Raw genomic sequence first — 25353 nt, forward strand, 5'->3', positions numbered from 1 at the left:
CTCCACTCAGCACAACAATAATTTTTTTAAAAAAGATGTAGTTTCGGGTTTGAGCTACCTTAGAAATAGATACATAGAAGAATTTGAATCAAAGTCAATAATTTGGGAGGTGCTTGGCACCGGCAGGTGAATAAGAAAGGAAACCAAAATCGTAAGGGGGTCGTTATCAAACAAGTTACCACCCTGAATGACTAGATTTTGATCACACTGGGAATCCTAGGAAATCATATAAAGTTAGAGCTATCCTATATCAATAGGGTAGGAGCTGAGTGAGAAACAGCCTCCCCCTCCCAATGATGGCTGTCTGATGGCTCCCTCCAAAGGACTTTTACTCCCTGGCACTTCCTGTTGGCAAGCAGGCTCCACTGCCTGAGAAAACCCCTGGCAATGTCTCAGCAGGTAGGTGCCCATAGGGTGTGGTGCACACCAACAGCTACATGAAAAGTTTTTAGTTGTTATTCCAGGATGTTACATAAAACTGTTTGATGCTAGAACTGTCCTTATCAGAAGGCCTACTTAATACATATTTAAAAAGAAAGTAAAAGCAATATTGCTTTGCACACCAGTTTTTGGATGGCCACATCCAAAATCCACCTTTACTGGCTGCAATGAAGAGTCAGAATGTGTACTATTTGGGGCCGCTCATCACAGGAGAGGCTCATAAGGCAAACTCCAACTTTAGTATCAAGCACTGCTCATAGAAATTAACAAAGAGAAAATAACATGTAAGAAGCCACTGAGGGCTTGATAAAGCTGACGTGAATAAAGTTTCTTCAATACTGATACTGTAAAATTTTACACTGCAATGATGACATCATAAATAATCACGCAACTGCACTTTGATTACCAGACTCCAGCTTTAAAGCGCTACTCAGAAGAGCCAATAATCTCTTAAAGAGCATTAAGGAAAAAAACTGGGAAATACAGGCTTTGGCAGAATTTCATAATGCTTCTCCAACAACAGCTTCTCAAAGAGTAGAAGAGGGGTGAACATAACAAAGTCCCTTCTATGCATGGATGGAAATACCACGATGAACCCCTTTGCACAGGAGATGCACTTTTAAAAAAAATAGAACAGGCAATGATCCTCACTGCCTTCATCCTTCTTAAACCACAGTAACACATGCACTTTACAGTGTGAGGACATCGAAACTGGCTTCACGGCCTGGCAGAGTGGTTCAAGTGGTAGAACACCTGTCTAGTAAGCATGAGGCCCTGAGTTCAAACTGTAGAACTGCAAAAGCAAAAAAAATTGCAATTCAATTTGTCCTGAGTAAATGATGATACCTCTGCACTCTGAAATATTATCAGCGGTTAAGAAGAATGAATTCAGCCAGGTGCCTGTGGCTCACAGTAATCCTAGCTTCTCAGGAGGCAGGAGTCAGGAGGATCGAAGTTCAAAGCCAGCCCAGGCAAATAGTTCTCAAGACCCTATCTCAAAAAACCCTTCACAAAAATTTGTCTTTGTGAAGGTTGCTTGGGATGAAAAGGATAGTGCAGCTTCAGCAGTGTTGAACTGTGTGTTTAAAAATGTGAATTACTGTTCTTGTATACTGTAATTGATTACACGGGCTGGGGGGGTGTCAAAGAACTTGACAGGTTGTGTTGATGCTCTTAGTTGAGTCTTGAAAAGTAAATATTAACGCTACAGAAATGCATGAGTTTCAATATATTTTTTGTCTTTGTTTGCATTGTATAACTTTAATGAGTGAGTTTAAAACTATTTAATTTCTTAGAAAAATAGCACCATTTGGAAAAAACCTGGTGTTATGAAGAACGTAAATGCACTGTTTTTATTTTTATTTTATATAATTTAAATTTAAATTGACTTTCCCACTGTCTTTAAGTTGAAACTGTTAAGCTGAATAAAAACTTAAGCTGCAAATTGAAAACTTTGCTATATAACAAGGAACATATAAATGTTTACAAACGGCTTAAAGGTTTGCATGTGCAGTGTGCATTTATAACAAACTTCTAATTGCACAGAACCCATGCCAGCTCAGAGTTTAGGTGTATGCATTTACTCAGTTGAGCGTCTTTAGAATAACTACTGCACAAATTGACAATAGGTCATTCTCTCTTTCTTTTTTTTGTGCCTCCTTTCTTTTTCTCCCCTTCTTCCTTACCCTCCCTTTTCTGCCCCCCCCCCCACTCATGAAAAGATTCTATGGACTGAAAAAGCCCCAGGCTGAAAGGACTGGACTGCCTTGATTGACAGGGGAAGGGGTTAGTAGACCATGTGTGTCGGCAGCAGAGGCTGCAGCCCAGTGTACGGCTTGATGACCTGCACGCGGGCGAAAGCGTTTTGCACAGTGTTTGTTTTCCTGTCTTGCACTTACAAATAAGGTCTATGGGAGGAGCATGGAGGACATTTGCTGGTTTCCTTCTTTTAAAATTGTTTTTGTTTAAGATTTGATCGCCTTAACTACTGTAAACAGCCTATTTTTGTGCTTAAGATACTGAATGGAAAACTCCATTGTGTGTTGCTGGACTGTTTTGGAAATATTTGGTCAAACGTGTGTTAATTTGGCTGTAATTGCATTTAAAGCAAACAAACAAACAAAAAAGCTGTGAAAAATGGCCTTGGAGCATTGTCTTTAGTTACTTGAAGAGTTTCTAGTTTTTTTTTTTTTTAAATACAGTTTATGTTAAATAATTTGTATTAATTTAGAGAAGACAATCAATGTCTGTGAGAAAACGGACTTTCTTTTGGATTTTCTTTTTGTGGTCGTTGTGAGTGATTGCTTTTTCCTTTACTTAGTTTCACATTCTTCCTTTGTTCGAAAACTTAGACTGACAACTAGCTTTGACAATCACAGTCTGTTTTATTTTCCTGAGGGGAATAACTTATAATGCTGTTTAGTTTTGTACTATTGGTGTGTTGGTGAATTTTTAAACTGTGTGCTAACTGCAATAAATTATATGAACTGAGAAAAAAAAAAAAAAAATTGGGCTGGTGGAGTGGCTAAAGGTGAAGGCCCTAAACTCAAGTCCCAGTACCTCAAAATAAAAAAAAAAAAAAAAGAATGAATTCACGGCCAGGTATGGGGGGCTCACACTTGGATTCCCAGCACTCAAGAACTCAGGAGGCTAAGGCAGGTAGATCGGGAGTTTGAGGCCAGCCTGGACTACATGGTGAGACCCTGTCTCAAACAAAAAATAGATAGAAAGAAAGGGCTGGTGGAGTGGCTCAAGTGGTAGAGCACCTGCCTAGCAAGCATGAGACCCTGAGGAATATAAGGACCTATGGAGAAGGCCACAATAATAAGAACTAGGGCTGAAACTATGCTGACCATGTGTCTGGTACTAATCTAAATATTTTATATACATTAAGTTATTTATTCCTCAAGAAAACCTTTCAAGAGAGACATATTTTAACTGTCACATAGCTAAGAAAACTCAAACACTGAGGGGTTAACTAACTGGCCCAGGCCACACAATTCATCAGTGGAAAGCTGAGAACTGACTCTGTCCTCTTGACCTTTCTGTAACATAAAGGCATGTTATTTTTAAAGCTCTCATAAGGTCGCACACACTTACATAGGCTCGCATTAGCACAGGGAACGGTGTGGAGGGAGACACAGGAACATTCACATTGATTACTTCAGGAAACAGAAGAGGAGGAGGATGGTAGGCTGGGGTAGACACCAAGTTACTGTCTATCTATCATTCTCTGAATTTTTTAATAAGTTCCTATTACTTGATTTTTTTAAATACCAAAATAACGATTTTTTTAAAAAGAAAATTTCATAGAATCCTTGCGAGAGGCTCAGGTAGGGCCTCAGAGTTGTACCTGAGTTTCTTAAATGTCCAACCCCCTTTCCCCCAGTCGCAGTAGGCATAACTGAAACAGGAAGGCCAGGGTTCAGGAAGCACAGAACAGAATATTCTGGGACTGAAAGAAGAGACATTTGGGTGTTTGCCTCTGTGTGTGCACACATATCGGGGGGGTGGGGGTGTTTGTATGTGTTTGCTTAAAACCCTGTTTTGTGAAATTCGGGCTTCTTCTTTGATCAAGTTTTTTATGTTATAACCATATCCAGCAGCAAGGCTGACACAGCAGATGTGCTGACTTACAGAAATTTCTTTGGTAACCAGCAGAGACGCCTGAATCAAACTCTAAAAATCCTCAATCCCAGCAAATAGGTAGTACGCAAAAGTTCTGCCCAAAGAGACAATTGAAGTAAGTATTTTTGGAAAAACTGTCATTCATCACAAACTATTTAATGATCTTTTTTATTCAAGTATTCAAGGATGTTCAGGAATCTTCTTAAAGGCTAAACTGCCAAGCACCACTGGTGGCTCACACCTGTAATCTACCTGCTTGAGAGGATGAAATCGGGAGGATCAAGGTTCAGCCAACACAGGCAAATAGTTTGGAAGACCCTATCTCCAAAATAATCAGAGCAAAATGGACTGGAGGTGTGGCTCAAGTGGGAGAGCACCTATTTTGCCAGCCTGAAACCCTGAGTCCTACCAAAAAAAAAAAAAAGACACTGAGAAGTACCTCAGGTTTTCCCTTTGAAGGAATGTATGTATCTTCTACTTTCTTTGTCAATATGAAGTATCTTCTAAGATGCTAAATTCATCCTTAAATTGGCACAACTGTGCAGGCTGGAAAAGGCTAAGGACAAATGCAGTATAAACCACACTCTTTAGTTTCAGCCCCTCTGTGCTCTGTGACATGACTTACTTGGTGAATCTAGATTTTGTGGGGAGACTGACTTCTCCAAGGACTCCGATTGTTTTTGATTCATTTTCTCTGTGGTTGAATCCAGATTCTCTTTCTTTATTTCTCTTTGCTCATTCCATTCCTCATTTTTCATCCTGTTGGTATGAGTCTGGTCAGATTCTTCCAGCATCAGGTCTTTTTTACCTCTGACAGTCCAGTGCATTGACTAAATTAATTAAAAGCAGACACAGAAATGTTAAATCAGTATTCTATGGTTTTCTATATTTAAAGTTCAATGTGTTTAACACCTGGCCCATTATTACAGAGCTGGTCAACAGAATGCTAGACCTGACTATTAACCAGAGGCTTCAATTAATCCAGATATTAATCCAAATACTAGTTAATTAATCACTCATTTGGAAGTCTGATATTACAAGAAGTAATATCATGATACAGAGCTAAGGCACCACTATTAGGAGAGTTCAAAGAATGAGATGACCCATTCATGTGTATGTGTGTGTGTGTGTGTGTGTGTGTGTATATATATATATATATATATATATATATATGTCTGTATATATGTGTGTGTGTATATATATATATATCAAATCATTGAAAACATGTGTACAAGGAAAAAACTTGCATTCAAAGTAGACAATAACATTTAGGAAAACACCCAAATGTTCACTAACTAATGAATGGATTCTTTTAATGTGATATATACATAAAATGAAGTATTATTTAGTTATAAAAAAGGAATAAAGTACTAATATGTGCTACAACATGAATAAACCCTGAAAACATACTAAGTGAAAAAAACAGATTAAAAAAGGTCACATATGGGGCTGGAGGCATGGCTCAAGTGGTAGAAGGCTTGCAATCCTAGCTATCCTAGCTACCTGGAAAGCAGAGATTGAGAGGATCAGTTCAACCCAGAGCAAAAAGTTCTTGAGACCCCTTCTCAACCAATAAAAGCTGAGCATGATGGGACATGCCTGACATCTCAGCTATACAAGAAGCATAAATAGGAAGATCATGGTCCAGGCCAGTCTGGGCATAAAAGCTAGACGTCATTTGAAAAATAACTAAAGCAAAAAGGATTGGTGGGCTCAAGGGCTGGGAGTCAAGGAAAGCAGAGAATTATCACAAATGGATTTCATTTCCGGGTGATGAAATAGATCTATAACCAGAGAGTGGCAATGACTCAACAACATTGCAAATATAATTAAGGCTGCTAAATTGTACACTTTTAAAATGATTAAAATGATACACATTTTATGCGTACTTTACCACGAAAATCAAAGAGAATAAGGCTGTATGCCTTGAGTCATGGCAAAGATCAAATTATTACGTCTACTGCCATTGTAACTACTTGTTCCAGTTTAATTGTGCTGGATTACATTTCCAACACAATCTCCAATGTGATAGTGTTGAAAAATGGGACCATTAAGAGGTGTTAGGCAGAGCCATTGTGAATGGATTAATATCTTTATCATGGAAATCACAGAAGTGGGTTCATTTTAAAAGTGAGTTCAGGCCCATTCTTGCTCTCTCATGTTCCCTTGCCTTTCTACCTTCTACCACAGGATGATGAAACATGACCTCTCCAGATGCAGAGCCCATGATCTCCAGCTTCCTTGCCTCCAGATCCATGTGAAATAAATCCTTGGTCTTCATAAATTACCCAGTCTCAGATATTCTAGTAGTAGAATATGGCATGAAATGGACAAAGACACCGTTATTGTCACAATGACTGTGACCTCCCTCCCAGCAATGATCAGTGCATACTTGACAAATATCAGAATTCTGGATTATACACTTTCATAAAACTCATGATAAAGCAAGAATTCATCCATCTTTACTATGAAGAGTGGTCCTTATTTTAAGTGGATGCACTTTAGGAGAATTTTTTGAAGTCCAGTTAGCTTCAGATGACAAGACCTTTATACATTTCCATTTATTTTCTTAAAAGGATGATGTAAGTGAGTAGTATATATTACAGGGAAAGTCTCTGGAAGAAAACACAAGAAATGACAATGGTGGCTATTTCTGGAATAGGGAAGTAGACCTAGGATCTGAAGTAAGGATGCACTGGTTTGGTTTTTTTTAACAACAGTGTATCTTATTGTACTATTTTTTATTTTTAGCAATAGTATAATTTTATTACATTTCTCATTTATAATTTAAAAATTCAGGATCTGTACATCAACAATGTTAGTCATTGTGTCCATTGACTTTTGGTGTAACTTTTATACAAAAGGAATCAAACCTTTTAAAACTAATCCTAGAATTATGCCCAACAGGATTGGTGCTGGTTCTTTTCTTAGTGATTTCATTGTGTGATGTGTCTGCCTGCTAATGGTAGAGGGACGAGGAAAAGGGATGAAATAGAAATGGGTGTTGTAATAGAAAAGTCTAGAAAGGTCAGGGTACTGAGAAACAAAACAATGAGACAGATGTATTTTGTGCATACCTTTTTTTATCTTTTTCATTTTCTTTCCTATATATACATATTCCCTACTAAAACTTTTAAAGCTGGGGGCTAGGGATGGGACTCAGCAATAGAGCACTTGCCTGACACGTGTGAGGCCTCGTGTTTGGTCCCTAACGTGACATAAAAGAATAAGATAGATGGTTTACAGGTAAAATACCAAGGCAAAGCCACACAGAAGAGACAAGCAATGAAGGACAAGAATGTAAAACAGGTTATGTTAATGGGGGTAAAAGCAGGAGGGGAGGACAGATGAAGAAGATGAAGGAGGGTGAATATGGTTAAGATACTTTCTATACATGTATGAATATGGAATGTTCAAACCTGTCAAAGTTGCTTGAAGAAGGGAAATGGGGGAAGGCGGAGAATAATGGAGGGGATGAACCAAACCAGGGTACACTATATTTATACATAAAAGTGTCACAACAAAACCCCTGTATAACTATCATATAGTCATAAAAAAATTTTAAAAAAAGAAAAAGATGGATATATTCAAATATAGACATATAAATATATGCAGATACATACAATGTGAATATAGACACAAATATACATACATAGACTGGAGAACAACATAGCCAATCTTAAAACCCTAAGCATACTCAAGTGCTGTGCCCTAACCAAATCAAACAAGTCACTTACTCCACCTTCCATGCAACTTCTCCAACTACACACAAGCATCCACCTGAACCCTTTCCTCAGATGGATCCAATCTGAGGCTAATCGTCCCAATTACCCCAAGATCCAAGCCACCCCAAAGAGCAGTCATCAACATTATTCAATGTACTCACCTCTCACATTAATAAGGGAAAATTGGAAGGAAATGCACCAAAAAGTTAACTGTGATTATGCCTCCACAGCAGGATTATAAAGTGAGGGTGGTATTTTTCAAATTTACTATAATAATATTACATATATATATATGGATAAAACACATATAAAGAAAAATGCATTTTAGCCAGACATGGTGGCACATACCTGTAATCTCAGCACTCGGGAGGCTGAGGCAGTTTCAGACCACCCTGAGCTAAGTAGTGAGACTGGGTCACACACACAAAAAAAAAAGGAGAAAAAAAGTAGATTTCAAGAATTAGATGTAGTAATGATTACAAAAATGTATAAGGAGGGAGTTTCTGCATGCCAACAATATGGGTGTCAGAATGGCCACAAAGTAAACACTTCAAACCATTTGCTAAACTGTAAATGCAAGTGTTCTCCGTAGGTTTTACTCCAAAATAAAAATGTTCATTTTTAAAAGAGGCAATTGGGGGTTGAGGGCATAAATCAAGAGATAGAGCCCCTGCTTAATATGAGGCCCTGAGTTCAAACCCCAGTACCACCAAAAAAGAAAAAAGAAAGAAAGAAGCATCAGCCTCTGGCTTTTGTCTGGTTGGTTTGGGCTTCTTGTGTTGCTTTATTTGTTTGTACATGCTCAGAATTAGAAAAGGCTGGCCAGTGCTTCCTCTGTAGGGGGGAGGATATTGGGAAGATTAGTGAAAAACTAAGAGTAGAAATTTAAGATTTCAGTGTGCACAGAGCTGAAAATATGAACTGTAAATGTTGCACGTTGGTCAGGTGGCTTGTACATGGTGCGTCTCTCTTGAAATCAAAGTGCCAAACTATGGTCTGCCTTAGACAGATACTGAGGATTAATGACTCATAATAAATCTTTGAAAGCGCTCAGTGAGAAGACATCCTGAGATAGCAGTCTTACTCATTCATCACCTTTATGAGTAAATTAAAACAAACTATTTTATCATCAGACTCCTATATCTGCTGATCCCAATTACAGAAATATGCAAAAGAAAAATCCAAACTGCAGCTAACCTTGTAGATAGGTGTTTTTGTGCCTTGTAGTTCAATCAAAGGATGGATACAAGAGTGGTGCTAGGCAGCCTGGTATGTTGGGATGCAGTTGGATACCCTGCAAACTGATCACTTCTGCTTTCACAGAGTGTAATTCTCAGTAACACTGGGGGATTAGCTGCCCAGAACATTTAACATCAAGTGAATCTATTTTCATAGATTCATTCCAACAGAATAAGCATCAATAGGGCTGGGGGGTAGCTCAGTGGTAGAGCACTTGCCTAGCATATGTGAGACCCTGGGTTGGAACCCCAGCACCCCAAAAAAAAAAAAAAAAAAAAAAGAATGAATGACAGGCTGCTGATGATAGAGACTAAGAAGGAGATTAGGAAAAGGAGAATCTGTTTAGCCAAACAACAATTCCACAAGGCAAAAAGTCAGCACGTGCCTGAAGCAAAAACTAAACCAGCTTCAAAGGCCACTAATCCTAAAATCTGTGAGACTGGCGTGTGGTTGTTCTTCCTTCACAATGAACTCATTTACCACTTTCCTTAATAGACTTTTCCACCCTCTCTAAGAAATCACTTTCTTACATGCTGGAGCTATACCAAATTGACTGGTTATTTTTATTCTAGAGCACCAGGAGTGAATTTTTCACATGCCTAGGTGATTGATTTCTGACCTGCTTTTGGATAATGTCCACTTAAAACAGATTGCCTTTTGAACAGGCCCAGAAGGTATTGAATTGCACATTGCTTCCCATCTGGCTAAAGAAATAGTAATCGTACAGGCATAGTAGGAAGCTTCTCTGGTCCTATGTGGCCAACTGGAGTCACCCCAAAGACACTTCACCCAGCTGAAAACCCAGAAACAATCAAAAGACAAATAGGTCCATGTGGACTGACAGGGAAGCCCCAAAAAGCCCTCCCAGAAATAATGTGTCAAATAACCAATTCACTAAAAACGTGTTTCTATTTGCTTTCTATAAAATTGGTGGCAATTAATGTGGCATGGGACATTTTTAACAGCTCATGAGAATTTTTCTCAGAGCTTTATGGTGACTGTGGCTTCACTATAACCACTTTCCAGCAGCCTTCTTCAAGCCATTCTGCCATCTATTTTGGAGCTATCCAGAGAACCAGCTATACCCTGCAGGACAAAAATGAACTTCTCTAGATTCTTTGTGCTAAAAAAGGTCTCTGTTTGCAAGTTATCCCAGGATCCCAAAAGCCTGGATTACTGAAATTCTCGTCCCACATTTCTTTCTTTATAAAATCAATTGCCACATGTATAAATTTAAATTTCTAACATATTCAATGACCTAGATAAATTTCTAATACATTTTTACAAATGAAACTATCAAGAGAAATTTCTAAGAAAGGAAAAAAGATAAGTAGCTAATGAAATGACAGAGACTTGGTATGGGAAAAAAATATATCAGTTAGCGCTTCATAAATTAGTGTCACCCTGAAGTTATTGGCTTATGTAAGGGATTTTCCCGAAGGACAGTCCTGAGGTGATCCTGTGTGATGCCACAAAACAACGTGTGATTTATCCTGTCTTGTAGGTATGAAGACTAATATTGCTTTCAACCAATGCTTTTCCTTCCAGAGGGATTATACTGCTTAAATAAAAAAGCAAAAATACAAGATTAATGATGTAAAGGAAAGAGATTTTATGAGATTTAACACTCTAGAAACATGCAGGCAGGCAAATATGCAGATGTGTCTTACACACATATCACCTCAAATTCAAATTCTAATGTTATAACCATTTGATCATCACAAAGGCATATGTAATATAAATAATCCCCAAATCCTAGCTTTTCTACAAAAGGATAGAAATAATCTATCAGAAGATGGGCAATACTAGGTATGATCATTGTTACTGATTTCTCCAGACTATGAATGTAAAAGGATAAACAAATGAAATAACTCAAAGAAAAGGAATTCGTTCCAGCACTTGGGAGGCTGATGTGGGAGGATCACCTCCTATCTCACCAGTCTGGGGCAACATAGTGAGGCCCTGGCTCAGAAAAAAAGGTAACAGATAGAAGTGAGAATCTCACAAGCAGAAGTCACTTTTAGGATTAAAACAGAAAGTAAAGAAAGCTACAGAAAGACTACTGAATGATACACGAATCAGGTGAAACTTAGAATGGGAGATTCAAAGTCCACTGAGGAAGAGAAGCGAATGGAAGTTAGAAACCACCAGTTTTCATCCAAACAAAGAGGACTGTGAGAAAAAAAAAAAATCACTGCTGATTTAAAAGCAGAGAGATATGAATCTAATCATTTTGTACCACTAATAAAAAACAAATCCGAAACCAAGTGCTAGCCCCTCACACTACTGTAATTTTGCTGACAAGAAAAATAAAGCATCGAGTCAGATCCAAAATTGAATTATTATATGACTTCAGACAGTTCATAGTTAAGCTAAACTCAAATGGAGACAGGAAATTAGTAATAAATGGAAAGACACTGACAAGATAAATTAAAGTAAGGATTTGGAGAACAGTTTTTTAATAATCCACAGCTAACTTGATATAGGCTGAAAATTCAGTGACAGGAGCCGGGCACTAGTGGTTCACACCTGTAATCCTAACTACTTGGGAGGCTGAGATTGTTAGGATTTCGGTTCAAGGCCAGCCACAGCAAAAAGTTCATAAGACCCTATCTTCAAATTAACTAGAACAAAATGGGCTGCAGGTGAGGGTCAAGTGGTAGAGTGCCTGCTTTGCAAGTGCAAAGCCCTGAGTTCAAACCTCAGTCCCATAAAACAAAACAAACAAAAAAAAGTTAAGTGACAGAGTTGAGTAGATCATTTTTAAAAAATGAGCTATGAATCAGAAGGAATTCAAATAGCAAGGGTCACTAATTCTATTGTAGTTACACTGTGTCATGTGTAGGAGGCTGGAAATAGGATTAGGCAGAGTTAGAACAATGTGAGTTAGCTAGCTAGTGTCAACAAGAAATGTTGCATATACACAGTGTAAAAGCAAAGAATCTTATTTCTGAATATATGAAGAGAAGTCATTATTTTTGAAAGATTCCCTCTACCTATTTTTTGCACATATACAAATATGGCTAGTCCCGCTTAAATAATTAACCCACCTTAAGCAAATCCATTTCTTTCTAAAGTGAGATGAAGAAAGCAGTTTACATTCTCCACAGATGGCTTTAACCATATACTCTCAGAGTTTTCCATTGGTCTCCCCATGATTTCAAGGACGCTCCCTCAGTACTACAGGCCTTTTATCAACAACTTCAAGTCTTCCTAAAGAAAATACTATGACAAGGGAGATTGAAATGTAACCCCAGAGGGCTGAAGTTTAAGACATGTGAATCACTTTATAGACCAATTCTAACAAGTGTCCTTGAAAACTTACCTGTAAAGGCATTTCTGTATTCAAGGTCATATAAAAGTGTCCCTATGGAACCAATCCAGGTAATGAAATCATGCCTACAATAACAGAACCCTTTAAAATTACATTTCTCTATAGCATATAAAGATAAATATAAATGGAACAAATATAGCATAGTGAATTAGTCATTTCTTTTTGGTAGTAATGGGATTGGACCCAGGGCCTGGCACATACTAAGCACATGCCTGACAGTGAGCCACACCTCCAGCCCTGCCAGTGATAGTCTTGATATGTACTTTTTTTAATGTCATGAAAAAAGATAACACAATGGTTTAACAATTCCAACAATCGTTTGTCCAAAACATATGATAGGAATGATTTACAGCTTTCTTTAATTAATTGGTTCCTGTTTTTCATAGACATATAAGTGTTGAGAAAAAGGGAAAGATGAGGAAAAATGAATTTGCAATGGTCCAAAATTCAGTTATAAGAGCAACTTGAGGATCACATTTATTAGAAATGAGGTGTAAGTGATAACAGGGAGTGTGTCCACTTAGCCAAAGAAATTAAAATTGTAGTCATGGGCTTTTCTGGGACTGATTTTTTGCCTCTGTTCTCAATTTCCTCTCATAGGATGTTGTGAGCACTAAGTTATACCCAGACTCTACCAATTTCTTCTTGGTCTTCTCCATCCTGTTGCCTACTGAGTCGCTAAACTACTAAATGAGTCTAGTCCGTGAGAAGCCTGAACCTCACAAATTCTCAGCATGCTCAGACAGAAACCCACCGTTTTCACTGAGTCAGCCAAAGCGTCCCACTGCTGGAATGGCAGTGATATCTGGCTCCTCCGCCAGTGATCATAGCGAGCTCTGCTCTTTTCATTGGTCAGAATCTCCTTTGCCTTCTGAAGTTTCTGGAAAGTCTCCACTGGAAAACAAATCAAGAGATGAGCACTTGCTCTTGGAGAGGTTATTTTAAACTCCAAAACTATGAAACCAATCTCATTAGATACATGATTGCCATTTACTACTATGTAGCATTGGGCCAGTTTACCTAGTCAAGTTTTAGCTTCCTCATTTGTAAAGTGCACCATAAAGATGAGTGAGAGCCTCATGGAAGGTGCCTGACACAGTGTATCCACTCACTTTCCTGGCCTCCATTGATGTGTCAAGTGCTGATGACACCAATGCAAATCGCAGATGTTATTAGTGGGAAAGATAAGAGGGTACAAAATTCAATTTTGCTCACAAGGAAGAAAACTATCTTTTCTATTGCTAGTTGTGAGGGAGAGTAGTGATCAGACGAGATGGACAATATAAATGAGGACTCTAAGTCAGGAAGAAACTTGGTGATTTGGAAGTTGAAATTGCCTATGTGACTGGAGCATCCAGAGCCAGAGTAAGAATTGAGAGTGATGGGATGCACAGTGGACAAAGGCCGGTCATCCAGGGCCTTGAATGTCATACTAAAGATTCTGGTCTCTGTACAGTCATTAACGTTATGGGAAGCTATGGGGAAGCTTTGAATATAGTAACTAACATGGCAGGCACTCAGTAAGTGGTAGCTTTTTCACTGACCTATTCAGCTGGATGGCATGCAATGGAATCCTTTCATGGTTGTATTGGAAACTTTTGCAAAGTCTCTTCTGCCACCCGCCCCCAGTGAAGCTAAAACTTTCTGTAAAGCAGGATATAAGATGAATATATAACAATCAACCGAGTAGTGAACAATCTGAAAATGAAATTAAGGAAAAATTCCATTTCATAATAACATCAAAAAGAATAAAATACTTAGGAAAATTTTTAACAAAGAATTGCAGGGTAAGAGTGTCTGCCTAGCAAGCATGAAACCCTGAGTTCAAACCCAGCATCACTGGAGAAGGAGCAGGAGAAAAGCAAGACATACACTGAAAACTGCACGATACCATTGAAAGAAATTAAACAAGACCTAATTAAATAGAAAGACACTCCTGTTTCTGGATTAGAAGACTTAATATTGCTAAAATGATAATATTCCCCTAACTCATCTACAGATTTGACATAACTCTACCAAAATCCTAGCTGCCTTTTGTGCAGAAATTGACAAGCTGGTCCTAACATCCTAAAATATGCAAGTGCAAGGGACTCACAATAGCCAAAACAACCTTGAGAAATAAGAACAAAGTTGGACGTCTCACATTTCTTAATTCTAAATTTTACAGATAGTAATGAGAACAATATGGCACTGATGTAAGTATAGACATATAGATAAGTGGAACAGAATTGAGTATCCAGAAATAAATTTAACATTTACAGTTAGTTGATTTTTGACAAGAGTGCCAAGATAATTCAATTGGGAAAAAAAGAGTGTTTTCAGTAAATGGAGCTGAACAGCTGGATATCCATATATAAAAAAATGAATTTGGATCCCTACTCACACCATACACAAAAATTAACTCAAAATGGGTCACAGCCCAACGCATGTATTATAGCAGCCAGGTGTCTTTGTGCTTTCCGATCACAATAATATACTACCTGTAAATACATTTTTCTATTTTATATTTTTTTGTAATTTTTTGGCATTTTGTTTCATTGGTGTGCTGTATTTTCCTTGCCCTCACTCTTTTAAGAACAAAAAGAAAAAAAGAAAAGGAAAAGAGCAAAAAAAAAAGGGTCACAGATCAAAATTTAAGAAAACGTATGAGAGTAAATCTTTGTGACCTTGGATTGACACCAAAAGGACAAAAGTAAACATAGAGAACTGAACTATATAAAAATTAACTTTGAGGCTGGAAGTAAAGTTCAAGTGGGAGAGTGCTTGCCTAGCAAGCATGAGGCCCTGGGTTCAATCCTCAGTATGGCCAAAAGAAAAATTAAAAGTTCTGCGCTGCAAAAAGTAACATCAAGAAAGTGAATAGAATGGTAGTAAACGCGTGTAATTCCAGCTACTTAGGAGGCAGAGGCAGGAGGCTCATGAGTTCAAAGCCAGCTTGAGATTATAAAGAAAAAAAAAAAAGGCTGTGGAGCATGGCTCAAGTGGTACAACATTTGCTTAGCATCCCAAGGCTCTGGGTTCCCCGCCAGAAGAAAAGTAAACAAAAAAAAGAAAGAAAATGAAAACACAGCCCATGGAATGAGGGAAAAATTGCAAAACATAGATCTGATACTGATATCTAAAATTTACAATGAACTCTTACAACTCAATAAGAAGTCAACCCAATCACAAAATGAGCAAAAGGCATGCACATTTCTCCAAAGAACACACACAGATAGCTAACGAGTACACAGAAAGATTCTCAGTCATATTAGTGTTCAGGGAGCTAAAAAGCCAAACCACAGTGAAGCATCACTCATACCCACTAGGCTGACTTAAATAAAAAGATAGGTAACAACAAGTGTTGCCTAGGTATATGGAGAATTGGGAAACTTCATGCATGCAGATGAAAATTTAAAACAGCATAGCCACTTTGAAAACTGGTTTAGCAATTCCTCAAAATGTTAAATAGAGTAACCACATGACCCAAAAATTTCAATCCTTGGTATGTACTGATGAAAACTGAAGACATATCTTCACATCAAAACTTACATGTAATAGGAGCATTATTCTAACAGCCAAAAGGTTAAAACATGGGCTGGAGGCCTAACTCAAGTGGCAGAGCATCTGCCTAACAAGCCTGAGTGCCCTGAGTTCAAACCCCAGTACTACCAAAAAAAAAAAAAAAGTGAAAACAACCTAAATATCCATCAGCTGAGAGAAACAAAATGTGGTATATCCACATAAAGAAATTATCATTTGGTTGTTAAAAGGAATGAAATACTGATACATACTACATCCCGGATTAAGAAACCAGTCACAGAGGGTGGGGGCGGGGGCAGGAGGGAGAAATGACCCAAACAATGTATGCACATGTGAATAAATGAATAATAAAAATAAATAAAGAAAAGAAAAGAAAAAAAAAAAGAAACCAGTCACAAAAGGCTATATATTGCATGATTCTATTTATATGAAATCTTCAAAATAGCCAAACAATAGAGACAGAAAGGGGATTAATGGTTGCCAGGGGTTGAGCAGGCAGGAATGGGAAGTGATTGTTAGTGAGTATGAGGTTTCTTCTGTGGTGACAAAATGTTCTGAAATTAGACAGTAGCAATGGTCTCACAACACTTTAAATATATTAAAAACCATTGAAATGTACACCCTAAAGGGTGAACTTTATGTGAATTAAACCTCAATAAAGATATTGTTTTTTATGATCCAGCAATCCCACTCCTGGGGATAGACCCAAAGGAATGTGACAGGTTACTCCAGAGGCACCTGCACACCCATGTTTATTGCAGCGCTGTTCACAATAGCCAAGTTATGGAAACAGCCAAGATGCCCCACTAGTGATGAATGGATCAAGAAAATGTGGTACTTGTACACAATGGAATTTTACTCAGCCATGAAGAAGAATGAAATCTTATCATTCTCAAGTAAATGAATGGAACTGGAGAACATCATTCTGAGTGAGGTTAGCCAGGCTCAGAAGACCAAAAATCATATGTTCTCCCTCATATGCGGACTTTAGATCTAGGGCAAATACAGAAATGTGGTTGGACTTGGGTCACACGCTAAGGGGAGAGCACATACGGGAGGAATGGGGATAGGTAGGAAAACCAAAACTTGGAAGTGTTTGATGTCCCCACTGCAGAGGAACTAATACAGTAACCTTAAAACAACAGAGGTCAACATGGGAAGGTGACCGGGAAGTAGTGAAGAGGTCAGGTAGAGATGAATCAATTAAGGTTGCAAATACACTTGTACATGGAAGCAATGCTAGGAATCTCTCTGTATAGCTATCCTTATCTCAACTAGAAAAAACGCTTTGTCTTTCTTATTATTGCTTATGTCTTCTCTTTAACAAAATTGGAGAAAAGGGCAGAACAGGTTCTGCCTGGAAGTGAGGGTGGGAGGGGGAGGGAGGGAGCAGGGGGCAGTGGGGAGAATGGCCCAAACAATGTAGGCACATATGAATAAATGAATAAAGAAAAAAAGGGCTGGTGGAGTGGCTCGGGGCATAGGCCCTGACTTCAAACCCCAGTACCACAAAATAAATAAATAAATAAAATTTAAAAATCTGTTCTTAAAGGTGATGGAATTTTGTGACATGATTATGATGGTAGTTACATGAATCTATGCAGATATTAAAATTCATAGAACTGTGTACCAAAGAAGTCAATTTTACTGTATGACAATTTTTAAATAAAATTATTCTAAAACTGTACATAAAATCACACGGAGGATAACTTGTGAAAGACCCACTGACATAAGTAGGAAGCACCTGTCGTAACAACAGTTACATTTACAAGCACCTAGTCTAGCTTTGTGTTAGTCCTGGAGTGGTTCATATTTCTCTTTTACAAATCTACGAATTGAACTGGGTATTATTATCATTAACTCCACTTAGTAGAATCCTTAAGGTTGAAGGAGGTTAATGCAACTTGCCCAAAGTCCCAAAGCTTCACATGTTGGAGCCATGGTTCAAATCCAAGCCCACAAGATTCTAATCTCTGTGGTCAAACTACGCTTGATGACCTTCCTGCACCATCCGTTTTCCTGCAATGCTTGTTGTCCTCTAGCCTCACATTCCCTCCAGCCCCATCATTCATCAATAAGATCGCGGGTAGAGTGTGTGCTTAGCAAGCAGAAGGCCCTGGGTTCAGTCTCTAGCAACGCTTAATTTTTTTTTTTTTTGGCAGTACTGGGGTTTGAACTCGGGGCCTCATGCTTGCTAGGCAGGTGCTGTACCACTTGAGCCACTCTGCCAGTCCTTTTTTTGTGTTGGGTATTTTTGAGATAGGGTCTTGTGAACTATTTACCCCAGTTGGCTTCAAATGGTGATCCTCCTGATCTCTGCCTCCTGAGTAGCTAGGATTACAGACATGAGTCACTGGTGCCTAGCTCCTAGCAATATTTTAAAATATTGCTCATGGCTCATGGCTATAGTCCTAGCTACTTTGGAGGCTGAAATTGGGATCATAGTTCGAGGCCACAGTGGAGTTGCCAGACCCTATCTCAATGGAAAAAAGCTGGGCATGGTGGCATACACCTGTCATCGCAATGGCAGGAAACATAAAATAGGAGGATCAGTCTAGGCCAGGCTGGCCAAAAAGCAGGATCTTATCTCCAAAAGATCTCAAAAAGGGCTGGAGGAGTGGCTCAAGCAGTACAGTGCCTTCCTACCAAGCAAAAAAATCCTGAGTTCAAACCTCAGTACCACAAAAAGAAAAAAAAATCCAGGTCATGCCCTTAAGGAACTCAGAGTATAGTAAGAAGGCAGATATATAAAATTATTCCCACACAAAATGATAAAGAACAAGACTGGTGTTTCCTGGGGAGTCAGAATGCACTTCATCAGTTTTCTACACAGCAGGGAACATGCTTGACTCTTCTCTTTCCCTCAAATCTTACTTCCAAATCATTAGCAAACCCTGTTGGCTCCATCTTCAAAATGTACCAGAGATCTAATCTTGTCATCACCTGCACTGCCACCACCCTAGTCCTAGATGTCGTCCTCTTTTGGCTGGATTATTACAATAGCTTCTTCACTAACTGCACTGCCTTGTCCTCAGTCTACATTCAACACAATTGTGATCTTCTTTTTTTAATGTCACATACTATCATTCCTCTACTTAAATATTCCAGTACCCCACCCCAATCCAATGACTTCCCATTTTTCTTAGAATAAAATCCAAAAATTCTCAACCATGGCTACTTAGGCCTCCACTCCTTCTCTCCTTTCTCTGACCTCACTTCCTTTCACTTTCCCCCACTTTACCTTGCTTCAGCCATAGTGGTTGTTCCTTGTATACACCAAGCACACTGCAGCCTCAGCACCATGGCACTTGATGTCTCTTCTGTGAACACATTCACCCCAGTCACCCACAAAGCTGTCTTCTCTCAGATATCAGCTCAAGTGCCACCTTATGGTTGGGGCCTTCTGTGAGCATGTGTATAAAAAGGCCACCCAACTCACTGGCCTGTTCCTTAGTTCACTTTTCTTCATTACTTAGTTATTTGCCTTCATTTCTCTCCTCTACCAGAATATAAACTCCATGAAGGAAGGACTTAGGGTTGGTGAAATGACTCAAGTGGTAGAGCGATTGCCTAGCAAGTGTGAGGCCCTGAGTTCAAACTCGTGTACTGCCAAAAAAGGAAGGACTTAACTGTTTTGTTCTTTGTGCATTATGGTAGGTGCTCAAGAAGAAAATAAATGAATGAATGCTTCCTGTAAGAGATGAACGAATGAACGCTTGCTGCTTTGAGCTTATATATAAAGATGGTCTTACATGCTATTCCCTCAGCTCCAAGCACCAAAGAAATGATACATATCCTCAACCTATTTCATGAATTAGAAACATTTTAACAGTATCATTGAGAAATACAACTAAAGTTACCCTGACAGACTTAAAAATACCTCATTCTGAAATACCTCTTCTAAAAGAAAAAATTTAGGACAAATATACAGTTAGTATATTTTCCACATCAATTGTGAAAACCCTGAAATACTTCTGTATTCTAATTGGCAAAAAGTGGTTGTTGCTGGTTGTAGTGGTACATGTCTATAATCCCAGCACTCGGGAGGCTGAGGCAGGAGGATCTTGAGCTTATGGCCAGCCTGGGCTACACAGTGAGACAATGAGTCAAATCAAACAAATAAAAGTGCTATTCCTGAGCCCCCATCACACAAACAAGTATCCCCAGCATCCAGAACTACAGCCTGAAGCAGCAGGGCATCTCCAGGACCTGCTCAGAACTGGACAGCATAGGTTCCTCTCAGTCTATCTTAATATCACCCCTAGAGGGAGTAGCAACTAATGGTTAAAGGGAAGACACTAAAGATGGGAATGTGACTTTACTAGGAGAGCACTTGCCTATCAAGTGCCCTGAGTTCAATCCCAAGTACAAAATAAAGTAGAAAGCATCCCCAGGGAGCAGTCCTTCCTGTTGCCCATGGAAATGGAAATGTCTCCCCTGTAGGAGTGCGATGTCATTTTTTCAAAGATGCTCCTGCCAGTTATTATTAGTGCATATTTACATTTTTATCTGTGGGTCACCTTCCCTTCACACATTACTGTCACTTCCCTTGTCAGAATTTCCAAAACAAAAGAAACCCCTTAGAATTATTCTGACATTAGTCATTCAACAACAGTGGGTAAGCAGAAAGCAAAAGAGACCTTTTCTTTCCTGTTATGTAACTTTTGCCTTGTTCTGTCCTCTTTACTACATTTAGTGAAAATGAGTTTGGGTTATATTTGTCTTTTAATGTATCCACTAATCAAATGAATCACATGAGATAAACATTTACCAGATCTGGGACGTGAGATCTCATTAAATGATGCTGGAATGCTTGGGATACTTCCCAATTTAACTCCTAGGTGTACTTTGAAAATGTAGAGATTCTTTTAAATTCGTATTTCACAACAGGATTTGTGTTATTTTAACATGTTCCTTACAATTACTCGAGAAGTAATACTAATAATATGGTGTCAGAACATACTTTGAAAATAATCTAGAGGAAAATATACCAACTGTTAATAGTGGTTCTATGGCATGAGGAAATAGGAATAGGGCTGGGATGTAGCTCAGTGATAGAGCGCTTGCCTACTATGTGTGAGGCCCTGGGTTCAATCCCAGTACCAAAAAGGGAAAGATTAAAAAAAGGCAGAGAAAGATAGGAATAGACCTTCCCTTTCAACATAATTTGTCAATTATATTTTTTTTTCTATAGGAGTGTGTTAGCTTTGCATTACTATAATGAAATATCTAAGATAATTAACTTGTAAAGGTTTAACAACCTTGTTAAACCTGTAAAAGTTTTACAACATTTATAGGTTTAAATGAGGCTGGGAACTGGATTACTAGCCTATAATCCTAGCTTCTCAGGAGGCAGAGATCAGGAGGATCACAGTTTGAAGTCAGCCCAGGCAAATACTTCTCAAGACCCTATCTCAAAAATACCCAACACAAAAAAGGGCTGGTGGAATGACTCAAGTGGTAGAGTGTCTGCCTAGCAAGTGTGAGGCCCTGAATTCAAACTCCATTACCAGCTTTAAAAAAAAAAAAAAAGTGTATTTTAGCCCACAGTTTTAGTAGCTCAGGTTGTAGAGCACATGCCTAGCCCATAGTTTTGAACGTTTCAGCCCATGATCAATTGGCCCCAATGCTTTGGGTCTGTGCCAGAGCAAAACCACTCACCTCATAGCCAGGATGCAAAAAAGAGGATGAAGAAGGGGCCAGGGTCCCACACTCCCCTTCAGACACATTCTCCCAATGACCTAAAGACCTCTCACTAGGCCCCACCTCTTAAACATCCCCCCCACCACCACCCAGTACGGCCACCCTGGAGGCCATATTAGCATAATGGCCTTTGAGGAACATTAAACATTGAAATGACACTTTGGGGCAGAGAGATTAAAGTAGGGAAACACCAAAATATTAAAAGATTTCAGTAAGCAAAGGACAAATTGCTCCCCTTCTTCAAATATCCAAATATTCAAATTTGCACATCAGTAACAAAAATACCATTTCACAGGTCCTTAATTTAGTCTGTAACCACCTGCATTCATGGCCAAAAAAGAAGTCAGTTAAGAAAGTGTTGATCTAAAAAAACTCCTTTCACACACACAGGGGCTGGAATGAGCACCAATCAGGAGGTTTTGGACTAAGTGACACAATTTTTATAGCAAAACCAGACTTGCCTACATCACACACACTAGAGAGAGGAAGGGATTTCTAAAGGCCTGAGATTTAGATTTTTTGCAAATGGAAAAGAGAAGTATCTAATGGTTACTAACAAAAAAAGAAAACTATCCCATTTTTTTACCTTGGGCTGCTACATAAAAACAAGGAAAGAAGTCTACTGAATCATTGCCAACATTCACAGTGCGCTTGCCACGTTCAGGATGCCTCACTGAATCTTCACAGAAGACCCATGAAGTGATAGACTATCAGTCTACCCACTGGGGCAGACTCAGCAGTGCAGCGCTTGCCTAGCAGGCATGAAGTCCCAAGTTCAAACCTCAGTACCGCCAAAAAGAAAAATCTACCCATTTTACCTAAGAGAATGATGAAGCTCAGAAAGGCTGCCCAATGTCGACCAGCTCTTTAGTGGGAGATGGGACCAATGTAGACAAACAAAGCTACAAGACTTCCACCTTCTATTCCTTCATGCTAACAAATCAGTGATGGTGATTTGTTGAGGCTATATTTACCAGACCAAAATGGTACAGATTCAAGTTAATTTCTCCTGCCAACTGGCTCCGTACAGGCTTGCTCTACGCCTCAATGAGTACAATTTGAAATCTGTGTGATATAGTCTCTATTTCTATCAAAAAATGTGTGATCTGGATAAATTTATAACATTTAAAAATATTTTCATTTTTTATGCTTGAGTAAACATATTCCTTCTCCAAGTGTGCAAAGAACCACTTAAGTTCTCAGAAAGTCATATTAATCCAAATTGAGTACATGGATGCTTAAACAGATTAAAAAACAATCTCCACGCAAAGGCTGAATCACGCATCATCTACAAACCTGACAAAGGAAGACACTGTACCTTTGTCTTTTAAGCAATATTTACACAGTGCAGTGTTTCTCAGAACAAGTTGCTCCAAGAAAGCCCAGGCATGAAACCCTCCATCACTATGGCAACCAGAAATGGTACTAACTGCAGGGTGATTCATCATGCATTGTTCGTCAGGGACAGAGAGACAACTCAGTTAAAGAATTACCTCGGGTAGTAGTTGCTTTTAAGGGTTTAACAATTTTTTAGAATTTTATGCTGGGATACCTATTTTAATATTAACTCTAGTCCAGAAGGGTATCTGCTGTCTCTTAAGAAATGCTGCATTCAGTCAGTCAGTCAGTCAGTCGAGACATTATGCAGAGTAGGCATCCCCTGTGAGTGAGACAGGCAGGGGTTCTGCCTGAGTTTCTACTATGACTAATAAGCAAACAGACAACAAGGAGACAGTGTGCCACCCAGTCTGTTGCCTGGCATACAGGGAGGGTGCGCTGGATAACCAGGACACACAGGACTTCCTAGAGAAGATGAGAACTGACACAAGTGCACAAGCTGGGCAAAGCAGGTCAGGGAGGTATGCAGCCCTCTAGGGGCATTCCAGGCAGAGGAAGCAGCAGCCATGGTGATCTGAGGAGTAGAAACAACAGCTCAACTTAAGGATCTAAGGTGGTTGTCAGAGGCTGAATCCTGGAGACTCTAGGCATGAAGAAAAACAGAATGGACAAACAGGGTGCATAGCATGAATGGGGCTTGTACCTAAGGGTCAGCAAAGATAAAGGATGAACTACTGCTTCTGCTTCACATGCAATGAGAGAATGTCACAAAAGCTGGTATCACTGGCTCACACCTGTAATTCTAACTACTTAGGAGGCTGAGATCAAGTGGATCGTGGTTCCAGGCCAGCTTGGACAGGGAGTTCGTGAGACCCCCATCTCAACCATTTGGGCTCAGTAAAGTATGTCTGTCATCCCAGTCATGGTGGAAAGTGTAAAATAGGAGGATCATGGTCCAGACCAGTATGGGCAAAAGTGAGACCCTATCTCCAAAATAACCACAGCAAAAAAAAAGGGCTGGAGGCATGGCTCGTACTATAGAGTGCCTGCCTCATCATCATGAAGCCCTGAGTTGAAACCCCAGTATTGCCAAAACAATCAAAACACATTATGTACATGTATGGAGAGGTCATGATGAAACCCCTATGTACAATTCAATATGCGCCAATATAAACAATGATAATACAATAGGAATGTCACAAACACAATGTAAAGCAAAAGAAGCCGTTGTAATAGAGTACATATACTGTGTGATTCCATTTATATAATATTCAAAACTAGACAAAAATAATCAATAGCAATAAAGATCAAAAAATGAAAGAGCGTGCTGTGAACAGGACATGAAAAACAGTTTCTTGGGTGCTGGAAATGTTCTACATCTTCGTCTGACATGTATGCATAAACTGATCAAGCTTGGACTGCAGATGTAGCTCAATGATAGAGCACTTGCTTAACATGTGCAAGGCCCTGGATTCAATTCCCAGCACCACAAACAAAAGAAAAGAAAATCAAGCTTACACTTTTGATTTGCTCATGCTACCTCAAACAAGCTGTGCCTTAAGAAATAGGGGAGGCTGGTGGAGTAGCTCAAGCGGTAAGAGTGCCTGCTTAGCAAACATGAGGCCCTGAGTTCAAACCCCAGTGCTACCAAAAAGAAAAAAAGGGGGAAATCTAGTGAACAAAAGTAACCGTTAACTATCTAACAAAAGATGATTACATATATACAGGGAAATGACCTGTTTATACAAATCAAAAGGAGCAATGATTTAATGGAGAAAATTACTAAAGGGCTTTAAGACAACAAAAAATGCTAGATAAATAGCAATACGGAGTTACAGACAGGTATTATTATAATATTTTCATTATAGAAAAATCACATACCTAACCAGCTATGATGGTTCATGCTTGTAATCCCAGCACTCAGGAGGCAGAGATCAGGAGGATCATATTGACACACAGTAAATGTAATGACCAAATTTAAGATATAAAAATCAAAGTATGGTACAAGGCCCAGAGGTTGATCCCTAACAACACATACACAAATTTTTTTAATTAGGGCTGGAGGGTATGACTCAAGTGGTTGTTAGCCTAGCATGTGCAAGGCCCAGGGTTCAACCCCCAGAACTGCATAAAAAAACAAACAAACAAAAAAAAGAAATAAAAGAACAGAATAAGATATAAAATATGGTGTACTAAAAAATTTTAATTAAAAGATAAAGTACAAAAAACTCCTAGACAACATAAACAGCTACAGCAAGGTGGCAGGATGCAAAATCAACTTACAAAAATCATTAGCTTTTCTATACACCAACAACGAACAAATTGAGAAAGAATATATGGAAACAATTCCATTTACAATAGCCTCAAAAAAAAATCAAATACCTAGGAGTAAACTTAGCAAAAGATGTGAGTGATCTCTACAAG

At 38.8% G+C, this 25353-nt stretch overlaps 1 protein-coding gene across 4 annotated transcripts in view; it reads right to left on the reverse strand.

Moving 5' to 3' along the window:
• Dnajc12 (DnaJ heat shock protein family (Hsp40) member C12) overlaps positions 1-25353 on the reverse strand; it is a 59259-nt gene that overhangs the window by 18783 nt on the left and 15123 nt on the right. For 3 of the 4 annotated variants that reach the window (XR_012449724.1, XM_074078981.1, XM_020160035.2), the window contains exons 3-4: positions 13121-13260; positions 4694-4898 (exon numbers count right to left, since the gene is read on the reverse strand). Coding sequence is in view for 2 of the 4 variants with exons in the window: in XM_074078981.1 (XP_073935082.1) it covers positions 4694-4898; positions 13121-13260 (345 nt within the window). In the remaining 2 variants the exon portion in view is untranslated. Of the gene's footprint in view, positions 1-4693; positions 4899-12082; positions 12258-13120; positions 13261-25353 lie in introns of those variants that run through there. The other variant, XR_012449725.1, reaches the window with a different exon arrangement.

Source organism: Castor canadensis, chromosome 7 (genome assembly GCF_047511655.1).
Source record: "Castor canadensis chromosome 7, mCasCan1.hap1v2, whole genome shotgun sequence".
NCBI lineage: Eukaryota > Metazoa > Chordata > Mammalia > Rodentia > Castoridae > Castor > Castor canadensis.